Source organism: Mercenaria mercenaria, chromosome 19 (assembly GCF_021730395.1).
Source record: "Mercenaria mercenaria strain notata chromosome 19, MADL_Memer_1, whole genome shotgun sequence".
NCBI classification, from domain to species: Eukaryota; Metazoa; Mollusca; class Bivalvia; order Venerida; family Veneridae; genus Mercenaria; species Mercenaria mercenaria.
The window spans coordinates 42,728,268-42,745,398 of NC_069379.1; the positions used below are offsets into that span (position 1 = coordinate 42,728,268).

At 36.1% G+C, this 17,131-nt stretch overlaps 1 protein-coding gene across 1 annotated transcript in view; it reads right to left on the reverse strand.

Moving 5' to 3' along the window:
- The window catches only part of LOC123542281 (talin-1-like), a 162,709-nt gene that overhangs the window by 95,996 nt on the left and 49,582 nt on the right, over positions 1-17,131 (reverse strand). Inside the window, exons 4-8 of the mRNA XM_053531326.1 lie at positions 5,512-5,609; positions 4,836-4,965; positions 3,983-4,132; positions 2,298-2,443; positions 67-194 (exon numbers count right to left, since the gene is read on the reverse strand). Coding sequence (XP_053387301.1) covers positions 67-194; positions 2,298-2,443; positions 3,983-4,132; positions 4,836-4,965; positions 5,512-5,609 — 652 coding nt within the window. The remainder of the gene's footprint in view (positions 1-66; positions 195-2,297; positions 2,444-3,982; positions 4,133-4,835; positions 4,966-5,511; positions 5,610-17,131) is intronic.

Here is a 17,131-nt window from a genome sequence, read left to right on the forward strand (position 1 = left end):
TTAAATACAATACTTCTAATAGTTATTATGGGATTTTTACTTCTTTCACAATATTAAGACACTTACTCGAAAAGTCCTGGCTTATGCTTTTGCTCATCATGATCGCCAAATTGAATCTGGCATTGAATTCCCGCAAACATGATAGCTTCTTCCTGCGACACGGGGTGAGTTCCGTTCAATATGGCGTCTCTTGTCTGAAAATGCATAGAAATGACATGGATATTCCACTGCAGTCTGTCTACAACAGGAGACGTGTATTTCGTTCAATTTCCTCTTTCAGTTTTGTTTTTGAGCAATAATATTACAACGTCTTCAACAGAAGTAAAACAAATTACAGTATTACATTATTGTATGCTGATTTTTGTTTCAATTCCTTTTTTTTTTTCTTTCTTTTTTTTTTTTTTCTGAATGTATGATTTACACATTTAGGAAAAAAAATATTCAAACATACATAAGATATGGATACTTTGAAAGAGACCAGTGATACAAACAACGGACAAAATCAACATTCTTTTTGTCATTTTACCAATATATGAGCCCCGCCATGAGAAAACCCAACATAGTGCATTTGCGACCAGTACTGATCCAGACCAGCCTGCGCATCCGTGCAGTCTGGTCAGGATCCATGCTGTTCCCTTTCAAAGCCTATTGCAAGTACAGAAACCGTTAGCAAACAGTATGGATCCTGACCAGACTGTGCAGATGTGCAGACTGGTCTGGATCCATGCTGGTCACAAATGCACTATGTTGATTTTCTCATGGCGTGGCTCATATAACGCTTATTTTCATACAATCATTTTTCAGTTTCAAATATATACATATTCTATGCCAAACTTGGTCACAATGGTGGGTAAAAAAAGACAAATTGGAAAATTTAACCCCAATCATGGACAAACAGCTTTTAAAGAAAATGGTTGTTAACAATAAAAGATATTTATCCCCAAGAACTTTTATTCCAAATAAAAATTCACAAAGAACTTCTCCTTACAGAATAAATATAACTGGAGTACTCTGTAAATAAAATTCAAATATCTCGGAACATTTTTTTCCGAAACTTCTTAGTTCAACATCTTTAAATTGACTCGAATTTTTCTGTAAAAAAAAAAACAAACTCTGTAGAGCCTAATTCAAGATGACATTTCTCGTCTTGACACGGTTTAGAATTTTCCTCTCTACCGTATTTTAAACATGTTCGAGTAAACTTAACGTCTCGAGGGACAAACGCGGATGATTTACATTCACAATGGCATTTCGAGTCTGGAAACTTGTCCTATAATTGTTCTCTTTATACCTATTGAAAATAAGACTTCTACAACACTACAACAAACCAGTCAAATCGGATTTAAAACACATCACATGTTACAGTGAGTAATTACAGCTACACCACCCACCACTTAAAATACCGTTTGAATGACTTTTTTTTCAGTGGGAACGTTATTTCTGCTATGTCTGCCGACTGCAAATGTAGCACAGATATTAATTCTGCAGGAAATAATTTCCCAAATTTCTTGATCACAATGAAAGAATGGATACTTGTACATGAGATATTCATGTATAATGTCTAATTGTCACTTGCTGGCAGTCAAACACTTGAGGAAGTTTTCTTCTCTTCTTTAATTAATTTACCAAAAAAAAAAACATGTCTCATTATAGGGAACATTTGTGTCAATTTACTTCGAAATCCCTTCTGGAGTCTGACAAAAGGATAGACTGATGGACATAGACTGACGAACATTTCTATGTCCCCCCACTCTTTTTTTTTGACTTTTAAGCATTATCAGCTTGACAAATATATATCTATCATTAAGCTAAACCAAATTTTGCTCAGTGCCATTTGTTAAAACTGTATTTCACCTTGGTTATTGAAAACAACTGCCCAAGCCAGGAATCAAAGACATGACCTCTTAGATAGTTAGTATGAAGCTCTACCTAATGGAGCTAACAAAATGCTAGCCGTTCTATTGATTATTTCAAACAAACTGAATTTGCGACATATGGTGCTTTTTCTACTTTTAATGATGGCTGAAGACCCCTGGTGCCCCTAAAGGCATTTTTTTCATACAAAAGCACCTGGGTACCTTGACAGAAGCACCAACCTTCCATAAGCCAGCTGGATAGCTTTCATGAAAAAAATCTGCAGCCCAAGCATTGTTCAGAACAACATAATCAACCATGGGCCATGAAGTCCGAGAACAAGATCTCACTGCAATGGCGACACAAGCTAACCAGACTGTTTTACAAAGGCTACAACGTACTCACTGTAAAAACTTGTCAATCATTATACAAACAAACTTTACCTGGACAAAAAGTAAATTCAACTGTACTGGATCTCTTGCATCTACATTCTGATCAGAGAAGAAAAACTTCCTCCTCAGTAATAGGGTTTCCTCGTCTGTGTTTATTCCTTGTTCTCGGAGTGTTTTCGCATGGTCTAACCAATTCACTGCAAACAAAATCTTCATGTTATTTCCATCTTAAAATGAATAACAATTCTTAAAAGGTTTGAAGATATAACACTGAGTTTGGGGACCATTCTTGAAGCCCTAGCATCTGATTGGCCGTTTCTATGCACAAATTTGAAATTGACCAATGACAAAGCAGCACACCAAGACTGGTCTCCAAATTCAAGTTTTATTACCTAAGTCCCAGAAAGAATTTAATAAAGCTAATGCTGATAAACCTCCACACTGTTAACAGTATTATTTCAAGTTTGCTTCAAACTTTTGGAAAATGCAAATAAATTAAGCAAACAGACTAACTGATTCAAATTGGATAAAATTTGTCTATGAAGTTTTCATCCTGGCATCCTTTTTTCCAATTTACAAAATCTTAGCTACAGTTCAATGAACCTAATTTATGTTTTTTCAATACATTTCTTTGTTATTTTGCAAGATCTATATATTAACTGGTTCCCAGCATTCCAGGGATGGAAAAAGGAACCAGAAACTACCCTCATCTTCTTCCAGCTACAGTGCTCCAGATATCATGCAAACTAAACACCCCATTACCCAAAATGAACATTTAAATCGAAAACTATTAACAGAAAAAAGCTTCGGGGAAAACTTCTTATTAATTACGCATAATCAGTTTCCACATCAGTGTTTCAGCTTGTACAAATTATCTAGTTTATAGTGATGTAACTTAATTATTTAATTAAGTGACAACATAATAATTTAGATTAACAATGCAAAGCTCTCTAGTGCCCAGCAATATCACATACAATCAATATTACAGTCATTACTATTATACTCATTTTCTAAAAACTGGGAAATCTTTTTTCCGGAAAGATTTATCCGTCCATCAATTCAGTATAAATTTTACTTAACTGCCATCACCTTAAATGACTAGCACAGGTAAACCTGTGTCAGCAGCCATCTGCATTAAGAAGCCACTTGCCTTAAGCAGACAGTCAATTAACTTCCAGAAATTGACATTTTGTTCTAATTTCAACTTTTTTTCTAAGCAGCCACCAACAATAATCAGCCAGACTGTGTCACTCCTTTGGTTGGATGCTTAATACATGTTTAACTGTATTTTGTATCATGTTTTATGATGGTCTATTGGTTTGTCTGGTTAGGTCAAAATGTTACAGCAACATGCTAGCTTTTAAACATACAGGAAAACACTCTAGATGTCCATTCTTGGCATTGGTTCAGCCACAAGAGAGTACTTGGGTAAAGCCAAGGACCTTCCATAAGCAAGATGGATCTCTACCTTGTATGACCTGAACATGGGGCTCACTCAAAAAAGGGGGGAAATTCTCTCTTTTATTTTTCCACAAGAGGGACAAGTGCACTTTCCAGATTTTAAATGTAAAGGAAGACTCCCTAGATGCCTCTTGCCTCCATAAGCTAGCTCTACCTCCTGACAACCTGAACATGTGGCTCAAACACAAACAGAATTATTTTCTTTCTTTTCTACAAGACGGACAAAAGCTAAACACACACAAAGTTAACAATGTTTAATAAGGCAAACTACTTACTATCATCTTCAGTATGAAGTTTCTTCCTCATCTCTTCCAGTTTTTTCTGGTCTTTAGCAATGGATTTGTCTCTTTTCAGTGTCAGTGTTTTCTCCTTCTCATCATCAGGTAACTCCACAATTAGAGAGTATTCTTCATGATTAGTGATTCCTGTAAAAAGGGAAGTAACTCATGAAAAGGGAGGTAATTATCTAAGACTCACTACTCATTTTTATTGAAGATACTACAGTTTTTTGTTTTTTTTGAGCTATAGTAGTAGATTTGTCCCTATTCAATGTCAGTGTTTTCTCATTCTCATTGTCAGGTACTCCACAATTAGAGAGTGCTATACATGATTGGTGGTTCCTGTAAAAAGGGAGGTAATTAAAGGGAAGTAACTAAGAGAGCATTATTTTTATGTTTTTTTTCCATATATAGGAATCCTTTTTTAATAAAATTTTAATGTTCATGCATTTTTCCTGCAGACACTAAGAAAACAGAATGGAGCTATGAACAAACACTTTATTGCATAAGCACATCCAAATTTATTGCTGATTTCTCCGCATCCCTTCTCCGCATATACACCAACACACTTTGCAAAGGGGAATCCAGCAATCTCTGTGAGTCCAAAATCCTTATTTCACTGGTTGTTTGTTTCCTGTAATCTCCCTTACCAGAACACAAACTACTGTAAATGAAAATAGCGTCACCTTCTGAGATGGGGGTAGGGTAGCAGAATAATACCATGCGGCTACGTCTGTGACCTGTAAATTTTGTTCAAGGATCCTTATTCTCTTTTTTATTGAATACTTATTTTTTTCCCCTTAAAAATTCAGGAATATTAAAGCATTTGATAACAAATGCAAAATTGTACCTATTTTAGAAGTGATGTTGATGAGTAACTGTCCGACAGTGTGGCTGTCATCAATCTGCATCTTCCGTACTGTACCGTCTAGGGTGCGTACTTTGAGGATTCTTACTTTACTCTTGTATTCCAGAAGATCCTGGCAAAAATTCATAAAGAATAACTTTCATATTGTGAAATAGAAGCTTTACTGTCAATACAAGGCACAGTTCACCAACCGGTCTCTCTTCGGTGACAGGACCCAGCAAACCTCAGACCTCCCAACTGAGGGTCAGATGCATATCCATTAGGCCGCTGTAGCTTGGTCATACAAGTATACCAGGTTCAAAGCTATAAATCTAGAGTTTCTGGACCAGTCTAAGGTGTCTGACACCTGATTGGCTGTTTCTTGGTGCAATTTTAAAACTGACCAATGACAGCGCTGCCTTGCTAGATTGGTCTCCAGACTGAAGTTTTATTACTGTGTAAACAGGTTTCAGTCTGTTAACTTTATACATATATGGTAGTTTCCGTAACAATGCTCATGTTGAAATAAGCTTTATCAGATGAATGGTTCGATTTGTAAATGGTGGCTTCAAATTCAAAATTGGTTTTCTTATTAGAAGAGGACTAATGATTCAAATGTACAAAGAAACAATGATTACCATGGTAACAACAATTATTCTTCAAGAGAAAAAAAACTTACTGCATTCCTAAGGAGATAGTAGTCCAACGATCTTCCCGCCTCCAACCACAGCCCTTTCTTAACATCTTCATCCGCAAGAAATAAACCAAAGTCATTTGCTGAAAAAAAAAAACAAAAAAAAAAAACATGTAAATCAACAAAAGCAATTTGCATAAAATGTGCACTCCATTATAAAAATTGACATGTCCTTTCTACTTTCTTATGTAAAAAGCTATTTTCTCTAACATCCGTTTTTCTTCATATCAATATGTGACCTGAAAAGTCCCCAGAAATCCACTGCACAAATCGATCAACAGTATTTATTGAAACACACACACAAAACCTTGCCTACTTAAAATGAATATTCCGACAAAAAATAAGAACTCGTCAAGTAGCATAATCAACAAACTCATTTAAAAGCACCATAATACACGGCGACAATGGCATATCGTTCTCGGCCAATATGTTAATCTGAACACGAAATCTGAAAGCAAATCTGTCATATCTTGTAACGTAAGAGATACTTTTGACTTTATGATTTCTTTCAAAAATTTGCAATTTCTCCACACAGAAACGATGTTCTATTCCCCGTCTGGGACAGAATGTCAAGATATCAGATTGTCCTCTTCTCACGAAACATCAATATTAATATTGAAAATTCGAGAATGCAGCCAACAGTTGTCGTATATAAACTAGATGACTTACGCATAAATATATTCTGATGTATCTTCTACTCAGACCTTATTCATCAAACTTAAACACGGCTTTTTTTCCCTTTCATAATACTAGCCCCTTCCCCTCAGAAAATTTCTTTTAAATCATGCAATATTCCCCAAAAATTGACTTTACATCAGGTTTTTGATTCCCCTTTGCCCAAATACCGAGGTATATTTTTCCCCAAAATCATAGGTCTGGGCCCCTTCCCCTCCTGGTAAAAAAACCCTGTTAATACTTCGAAACCCTAAAATTACTTTTCGCTCCTTATTTGTACATCCTGCATGGATTTACACGACACATGGCAAGAGTATAGTATGATATATACTACAACTAAACTTTGTGCTAACTTTCAGCTAAATGAATACAGTATAACTGAAGTTAAACCAAGTAGAATTTTTAGTGATTTAAAGTCTAATTCTAAATTTTAGTCTTTGAATGTTGATTAATACAAGTCCTATCCCACAAAAAACTTAAAAGCAACTAACACACATTTTCAGTGAAAAATAATCTCTCAAAAATCTATAAAAAGTGGGTACCTGTAGTACAAAATGATTGACAAAACTTTTTTTTTGCAAGATATTCTTAAAAATAACCAAGGAAGGTAGTAAACAGTTCTAAAGCTTCAGCAAAGCAGAAAATTTACATTTTTCTTGCATTTTTAACAATATCTAACTTTAATTTTCACCAACTTCATCATTTTTCAGTATCTACATCAAACTTTAAAGAACTGAACATGTTGAAAAATTTCAATTTGGGCAGTACTATTTATTATTCAAGGGGATGTCAACTGAAAATTTACTGATTGAATAGCGAAGAGTACAGGCTGAAATCAATTACCACCAGCAGACTAAAAGTTAACAAACAGAATGACCTGTAAGAAACATGGTTACCATTATTGCTAGATTTATGTACCCATTAAACACTTATCACATCTATCACCAGCTGCTAGAAAAAGTGTTTCATTCCACATACATAAAAAATAACCAAAAAAACTATATTTCAAATTCTCATTAAAACATGTCCCATCACACACTGAAAACACGAGAAAAATATTCAGATTCTCAATAAAAAAATGCCCCACCACACATTCAAAACAACACTAAAATAATAAAAGAGCATCTTGAACCAAGTAATATCCAATCCTTATACTGTATCCAACAATTCCAGAAATTCACTATTTCTTAATTTCCTATTTATCCCTCGAACAATAATCATAAAATCAAATCGAGACATGATGTGAAACGTGTATTACATTCCGGAAAATTGCAAATTATTTGTAACCAGCTAATACACAAATGGGAATAATTACTACTCGCTTTAAACCGCTAAAATGCCGCTACTAATAGGGAACAATTCTGGCTAACATGTAGTTGGCATTTTGTAAATTGTCCGCAGTTTTTGTCTATTTGGCACCACTTATACCAATCTGCATATATTTCTCGTTATTATTACCATTCCATAAATACTCCATTTGCATTTATATCCCCTCTTGTTTTCCTCGCACGGAATTAAATACCAGCAAGGACCGCAGAAAATTTCTACCCGGAATTCCCCCCTTTTTTTTCCTTAACTCTTATCATGCTGGACACTGCTGATTCTGCCTTTGCGACCAGTGTAGATCAAGATCAGCACTGTTCGCCCTTCGGTTAGTATCTTTTTTCGTAAGCACCCCTTCTTACAGTTAATGGTTTTGTCCAAATTGAAAGATGGACAAGTTCATTTTAGAAATTTAGCAGGGTAAGGGTTAAGAATTTTACTATCCCTCTTCCTCCTCGCCAACTTCTCTTTCAAGGTTTTCCAAATATTCAGTCCACTGTATACTTCTTTGTATTTCAGGCTATCATAAATTCCCTCTTCTTGAAAGGTTTTGTAAATTTTGGCACTTCAGACTTAGCTATACTGTCTCTCTCTATTTTTTTTTTAAACATTTCTGCAAATTTCAGTATTTCTGACAAGCATAATAACCATCTGCAATTTTCAGGATATTAATTGTAAGGGTGTGGCTAGCACTTTAAAAGCACAAATGAAAAACCACATGCAAAGAAGACAGGAGAATTGAGGGTTCCACCCATATATTTCAAAAATCCCTGTTCATGCTATCTTTTCTAAAATTTGTAGAGTTAAAAATTAGGAGTTTTTATAAAAAGAGTTTCACCAGAATTACTGTTACTAATTTTCTATTAGTTTTCATATAAAAATTACATAAAAGTTTTCAAAAAAATTTCATACTACCATATAAGAAGAAGTTTCGCCCCTGTACTTAATTGCGATCTATAATTCATTTAAAAATTATTTCATTTCAGCCAAGAAAAAAACAATCATTACCTTTCAATTTCACAGTCACTTCATCACACTACTATAAAGTTTTGTCCGCACTAAGATACATACAGTACAGGCCCAAAAGACCACTTCCCTCCTTATCATTTCCAATCCCTTTTCCCTGCTTTCACTAACATGTAATACTCTCTAACCCAATGTCAAACCCTTGTATGACCATGATCAAACCTTTGTACCAATCCAGGATCCCAAAACCTTTGTATGACCATGATCAAACAAAGGGAAAGCACTTAATGAGTGTTTAAGTATCCACCAGCTTTTCCTGCAGGGAGATGAATTCTCGAGTGGGTTTTGAAGCCTCTTTAAATAATAACCAATTGTGAATAAGACAGAAAAGTAAGTGTCACTTAACAGCCATGAGTCTTATATTTAATTGCATGTATTATCCACTTTTTATCATTACAAGACCCCTTATATAAATAGCTGGTTCCCAGTTTATTTTCAATGGCTGGTCTACAGCTTAAAACTTACTTTTGCCTGGCTTAAAGTAAAAACATAAGGAGGTACTTCTATAAATCATTAAAGATTTAAAAAAAAAAAAAAAAGGAAAAATTTAATTCCAAATTCTGCGAAAATTCCTACAATGTGGAACTACCCTACTGCATGTATGTGTGGTAGTATATCAGCATGTTTCAGAAGTTCTCTACTGGTATGTGCTAACATGTGGTTTTCTTTATCAAATAACTGATCCTAATCTCTTATATACACTTCCTTCCAAAAATATTTACCTACGTAATTATCTTAATTCCCACACTAGAAAAACATGAGTTCCTAAGGTTGTCATGTTTACTTGGTTACTTCCCCTTTATTATATAAACAAGTAAAAAAAAAGCTCAGCTCTTCCAAAAACCGTGCAACTGTGTGAGTAATTTTTGTTTTGTTTGTGTTGTGTTTTAAGTCACTACAACACAATTATTAGCCATATGGCAACTTTCAAACTTCTGATGGGAGGAAGACCCCAGGTGCCCCTCTGTCAAGGGTGAAGGAAGACCCCAGGTGCCCCTCTGTCAAGGGTGAAGGAAGACCCCAGGTGCCCCTCTGTCAAGAGTGAAGGAAGACCCCAGGTGCCCCTCTGTCAAGGGTGAAGGAAGACCCCAGGTGCCCCTCTGTCAAGGGTGGAGGAAGACCGGTGCCCCTCTGTGCATTATTTCATCACGTGCAGGCACCTGGGTAGAACCACCTACCTCTGTAAGCCAGTTTGACAACTTCCTCGCATGAAGAATTCAAGAAGCAAGTTTTGAACCCACACTGATGAGGGGCAAATGATCTGATTTCCACAACCTTAACCCCTCAACCAAAGAGGTCCCTGTGGGCGTAATTGTAACAGTTTAATAATAAGGTATAAAACTGAACTATCAATTCATGAGTCTAAAACAAATCTGCTCAGGCATCCTCCTAAACTTTTTGTGACAAAACCTCAACAAAACAGTATAGGAAAACTTTTGAGCAACGCTGTAGATACATGTGATCTGATAAGGAAGAAAAATCTTGTGTGTTTTTTTCAAGTAGAAAATTTTGCTAATTGACAATTGTTTCAATGTGAAATTTGATCCCCACAGGAAGTTGGCAAGTGTAAAATACTACAACCCTTCCAACCAACGGAAACCAGTCCACTTCAGCAAATATTTCTGCAAGTATATTAATTTGTACATACATACATGATACAGTAATGTACAATAAGATTTCACTGAAGCTTGCATTTGATCTAGAAACAAGATTAAGTAGATCAGATAAACACAGTTCAGTTGAATCTGCCTTAAAAGGCCACCTGAATTAAATAGCCACTCAACTATATATGTATGTATGTAAGTTTATTTACAGTCGCCACCGGTTACCATATAGGCAACTCCTCCAGAAACTGTTAGTAATGTTAGTAGGAGGATAGTGCAAGATACAGAAGATGCTCCAGTTCCAGAAGCTTCCCCTGCCAGATGTAAAGCACCCATACACGGGACTCTTATCCGAATGTTAGTAGTCCAATTTTAGTTCGAGGGTTGGTGGCTCGAACAAACCACCCCTGGTTTTTTAGTCAAATAGTGTTACCACTGGACCTCTGCGACCGCTCTAACCACTTAACTCCAGCAGCCATTACAATTTCAACTTGTCTTAAATAGCCCAACCGTGTCAATCTCTTGGCTGGCTGCTGTATAAAGGTTTAATTGTATCAATAATATAACCAATCACTGTTTATTATCAGTCAATAATCTCAAATCAATAACTGCAGTTATACACAGATTATTATCAATCAATAACTGCAGTTATACACAGATTGTTATCAATCAATAACTGCAGCTACACAGGTTATTATCAATCAATAACTGCAGTTATACACAGATTATTATCTATCAATAACTGCAGCTACACAGATTATTATCAATCAATAACTGCAGCTACACACAGATTATTATCAATCAATTAATCAATCAATAACTGCAGTTACACACAGATTATTATCAATCAATAACTGCAGCTACACACAGATTATTATCAATCAATAACTGCAGTTACACACAGATTATTATCAATCAATAACTGCAGTTACACACAGATTATTATCTATCAATAACTCAATAAGTTACACACAGATTATTATCAAGCTACACACAGATTATTATCTATCAATAACTGCAGCTACACACAGATTATTATCAATCCATAACTGCAGTTACACACAGGTTATTATCAATCCATAACTGAAGCTACACACAGATTATTATCAATCAATAACTGCAGCTACACACAGATTATTTTCAATCATTAACTGCAGTTACACACAGATTATTATCAACCAATAACTGCACCTACACACAGATTATCATCAACCAATAACTGCACCTACAGACAGATTATCATCAACCAATAACTGCAGCTACACACAGATTATTATCAACCAATAACTGCAGCTACACACAGATTATGATCAGTCAATAACTGCAGCTACACACAGATCATTATCACTCAATAACTGCAGCTACACACAGATTATTATCAGTCAATAACTGCAGCTACACACAGATTATTATCCGTCAATAACTGCAGCTACACACAGATTATTATCAGTCAATAACTGCAGCTACACACAAATTATTATCAGTCAATAACTGCAGCTACACACAGATTATCATCAACCAATAACTGCAGCTACACACAGATTATCATCAACCAATAACTGCAGCTACACACAGATTATCATCAGTCAATAACTGCAGCTACACACAGATTATCATCAGTCAATAACTGCAGCTACACACAGATTATCATCAACCAATAACTGCAGCTACACACAGATTATCATCAATCAATAACTGCAGCTACACACAATAACTGCAGCTACACACAGATTATCATCAACCAATAACTGCAGCTACACACAGATTATCATCAGTCAATAACTGCAGCTACACACAGATTATCATCAACCAATAGCTGCAGCTACACACAGATTATCATCAACCAATAACTGCAGCTACACACAGATTATCATCAGTCAATAAATGCAGCTACACACAGATTATCATCAGTCAATAACTGCAGCTACACACAGATTATTATCAGTCAATAACTGCAGCTACACACAGATTATTATCAGTCAATAACTGCAGCTACACACAGATTATTATCAGTCAATAACTGCAGCTACACAGAGATTATTATCAGTCAATAACTGCAGCTACACACAGATTATTATCAGTCAATAACTGCAGCTACACACAGATTATTATCAGTCAATAACTGCAGCTACACACAGATTATCATCAGTCAATAACTGCAGCTACACACAGATTATCATCAGTCAATAACTGCAGCTACACACAGATTATTATCAATCAATAACTGAAGCTACAAACTAATTGTTGTCAATAGTCACAAAGTTTCAAACCTCAGTGTTACATTTTTTTATCAATATTCACAGATAAATTAATCAAGAATTACCAGAAATAATCTTAAACTATTAATCATAAGAGTAAGTCGTCTGGATCCAGGTCAGGTATTTAACCTAAACCCCTGCCAGGAGTTATACCAACACAGAAGTCCACCATGAATACAATAACTTATATTTCAAATCCCAGTGACATCTAGATTTTTTTCATAAAAACCTATGCCAGAAATGTATCAATATTTCATGTATTCACAGAAAAGAGTAAAATCCATTATCCCAGTCCTTAACTTCTTTAAATGTAAACATGCGAAGCTTAGTGTTTTAATACATACTGACAGCTACAGAGCAAATGAGATATTAAGATAATTTCTTTGTAAGCTGACTGTTTAGCATCTTCAATTCATCATTTTCATTTTTTTTTTTTACTTAGAACAGCCCACTATCAAAAAAGCAATACCCTAAAGAGAATATATTGCAGTATGGCTCCATGCCATAAAAGCAACTCAAAAATATCTAACCTACTCAACTCTTTCAAAATTTCTACATTCAGATCTTTGCTGTCTGTAAACGATAAGAAAAATTGCCAACTCAGCAGTTTTTCATGTTTTACTGCTGGTATGAATATTTATGTTTACGGAGGTATTATTCATGTTTATGGACTTGCTTTTTTGTCGTATTCTTAAACCCTTTATGAATATTTATTGAGCAAAAGACAAACGGAACTTAAATGACAGAAAACGACAGTGATTGGTAGATACAATACGATTAACCCTGCTGTGGGAATATCTTAAAATGCATACGATATAACAGAAGAAGGATACTGCAGCATTTCTGTACTGAAGCGTATATTTGAGCCGTGCCATGGGAAAACCAACATAGTGGCTTTGCGACCAGCATGGATCCAGACCAGCTTGCCCATCCGCGCAGTCTGGTCAGGATCCATGCTGTTCGTTTTCAAAGCCTATTGCAATTAGAGAACCTGTTAGCTAACAGCATGGATCCTGACCAGACTGCGCGGATGCGCAGGCTGGTCTGGATCCATGCTGGTCGCAAACCCACTATGTTGGTTTTCTCACGGCACGGCTTTTTTTTTTTTTGAAGTTAGTCTTTAGCCTGCTGACGGCAAGTGATTCTGCCTTTGCTACTAGTGCAGACCAAGATCAGCTTGCATTATCCATGCAGGCTGATCATGGTCTGCACTGTTCGCTAATTAGTCAGTAAATTTTCAGTGAACACCCCTTCAAATAATACATGGTATTGCCTCAGTCCATTTTAGAAATTTAGCAGAGTAAAAGTTAATATACCAAAAGTATCTCTTTCATAAAGCGTATAATGGTAACAGAAAAACATTCAAGTTGGTCAGCAATGTCAATAAAATATCAAAATTCACAAATCAATATTATTAACCTTTAGCCTGCTGGACACGATTGATTCTGCCTTTGTGATCTGTGCAGTCTGATCATGATCTGCACTGTTCGCCATTCAGTCAGTATCTTTTTGGTAAGTTACCCTTTTAACAGTTAATGGTTTTGTCAAACATTGAAAGATGGACAAGTTCATTATAGAAATTTAGCGGTGTAAGGGTTAATGAGTAATATATCGAATTGTCTCAATTCATAATACAGGTAAACCTGTCTGTAAAGACCACCCTTGCAAATGAAAGAAAAGTGATCTTTGTTGAAAAGTGATCTCTAGCCACAGGTAACCACAAGCAAGCAGACACTTTTTTACGTTAAACAGGAAGGAGAAAATATTAAACTGTTCTTTACCAAATAATTTCATATTGGCATTTTTATTTGACCAGTACATCTGCCAAAAGCATAATAAGGCCAGTATGAAATCACTTGATTAGTTATTATTTTATCATTCAACACCATATTGGCCCCTTCAATTCTCAATTTAACCAAATAAAATGCTTGAATCCAATATCAATCCTGTTTTCTTTCATACTGTCTCTGAATCTTTCATACAGACACTGATGTTTGTTATATTGACCCAGATTTTATACATACTGACCATGTTTATTTTAATATCAGCCTCGATTTTTTTCATGTATTGGGCCTAGTTGTTTTCATATTGGCCCCGATTTCTTTCAAATTGGCCCTGATTCACTTGAGTTTGGTTTCTGACTCAATCTGTTTCACATGATATGCACACCTTTTCTAATACCATGTCCAATATTGCATAGCAGAATAATTACTTAACAAGAGCTGTCTCCATAGGATGACATATGCCCCCGATGGCACTTTGAATGAGTAGTTATGGCCGATGTTAGAGTTTAGGACCTTTGACCTACGGAACTGGGTCTTGCGCGCGACACGTCGTCTTACTGTGCCACACATTCATGCGTAGTTATTTTAAAATCCATGCATGAATGACAAAGATATGGACCGGACACGCCCATCAATGCACTATCATGAAAAATGACCTTTAACGTCTATGTGTGACCTTGACCTTTGAGCTACGGACCTGGGTCTTGCGCGCGACACGTCGTCTTACTGTGGTACACATTCATGCCAAGTTATTTGAAAATCCATCCATGGTTGACAAAGATATGGACCGGACACGCCCATCAATGCACTATCCTTTAATGTCTAAGTGTGACTTTGACCTTTGGGCTACGGACCTGGGTCTTGCGCGCGACACGTCGTCTTACTGTGGTACACATTCATGCCAAGTTATTTGAAAATCCATCCATCGATGACAAAGATATGGACCGGACACGCCCATCAATGCACTATCCTTTAATGTCTAAGTGTGACCTTGACCTTTGAGCTACGGACCTGGGTCTTGCGCGCGACACGTCGTCTTACTGTGGTACACATTCATGCCAAGTTATTTGAAAATCCATCCATCGATGACAAAGATATGGACCGGACACGCCCATCAATGCACTATCCTTTAATGTCTAAGTGTGACCTTGACCTTTGAGCTACGGACCTGGGTCTTGCGCGCGACACGTCGTCTTACTGTGGTACACATTCATGCTAAGTTATTTGAAAATCCATCCATCGATGACAAAGATATGGACCGGACACGAAAATTGCGGACAGACTGACAGACCGACAGACTGACAGACGGTTCAAAAACTATATGCCTCCCTTCGGGGGCATAAAAAGAACTTGCACAACTTTTCCTTTATACCATTGATATATCTCAAAGAAAGAGCAATTTTTTCCAATAGATTCTTTTCTAACAAAACAGCACATATACGCGACCATCCGCAATAACACAAGTCTATGACCACAAATAGAGGATCATTACATGCATTCACATACCAAACAGCATGCTTTTCACTGGGTCGAAATTATGAAAAATTATTTACGATCGCTACCACACACCCAGCCACCATTGATTTCTGACATTCCGAAATCATTATGGATCATATTTAAGATCTCCCGGGAGCAATAATTCCGACTCGGGATATCCTGATTGATTATCCTGCATCTCTAACTAGACAACATTATATCGCCAATATTTCTTTGTATTTTCCGAAAAATGCTGAAACAGCAATTTATCGCTTTTATTGCTTTTTTTTCTTGTTGTTGTTGTTATTGTTGTGTGGATTCTCGAAGTGATGATTTTCAATAACTGTCAATAAGACAGCTTAGAACAATTGTATGGAGTTTATTTTATGCCTAGTTTAATACAATGTCTCAGTACTTTTATAATAGACCTATTTACATCATTTACCCTACTAAATTTCTATAACGAATTTGTCCGTCTTCCAATCTGGACAGTTACTGTACCATGAACTGTTAAAAGGGGTGCATACCAAAAAAATACCTACTGAATGGCGAACTGTGCAGATCTTGATCAGACTGCATGGATGTGCAGGCACTGGTTGCAAAGGCACAATCAATTGTGTCCAGCATGATAAGAGTTAAGATCATATCTTTTACTCCCAGTTCACGTGTCTTTCAAATAAGGACCTAGAGAACAACTGTCATAACTCACTAACGTCTTTACTAGTGTTTCCCTAAAAACTCCCCTGAAACTACCGTTCAAACCTTACAGTCATGTCATTGGTAACTTTACTGAAGTCAAACTCCAGATGTCGGACATTTCTTTTTGGTAATCAGTACAAATCACAGTCAATAGACATGATCTTGGTAGTCAAAGTAGTAACAGAGTACAATGTATTAGGTAGTAGAATACTGTAAATCACAAGTTGCCCAATAGTCAACTTTGTGGTACACTGTCTTGTCCACTCATCTAATAGGATATATATTTGTATATTTTTTCTCTATTGGAAGCAATAGGTAACTTAACCTAGAATTCACTGGCTTTCACAATTCTACCTTGAGATCAGTACAGGTTACTTCCATGACACTGTTTGGCGATAAATGACCATTTTGTGTCGATTCGCCATAACACAAAACTCACTCACTCCATGACACTGAATCGATACTGATTCAAAATTTAGAGCCAAATAAACTAAAATACAATAATTGACAACAGTACACGAGTCAGAAATTATTTATCTGTTTCTATACCGGGCACTAGGAGTACCATTTACAATAGACAACAGAAGTCAGAAGTTCATTTTTCCGATAATGTAAAATCGGAACAAATTTCTCCTCTGCCAGACTTTTGCAGTATCGTTCTTTTCTATAACCTACTCCTAACAAGGGTTAAATATGTATGCGCCCTTATAAATTGCTGCCATACAACCATGTATAAAATGTATCATTCTGTCCAAAAATC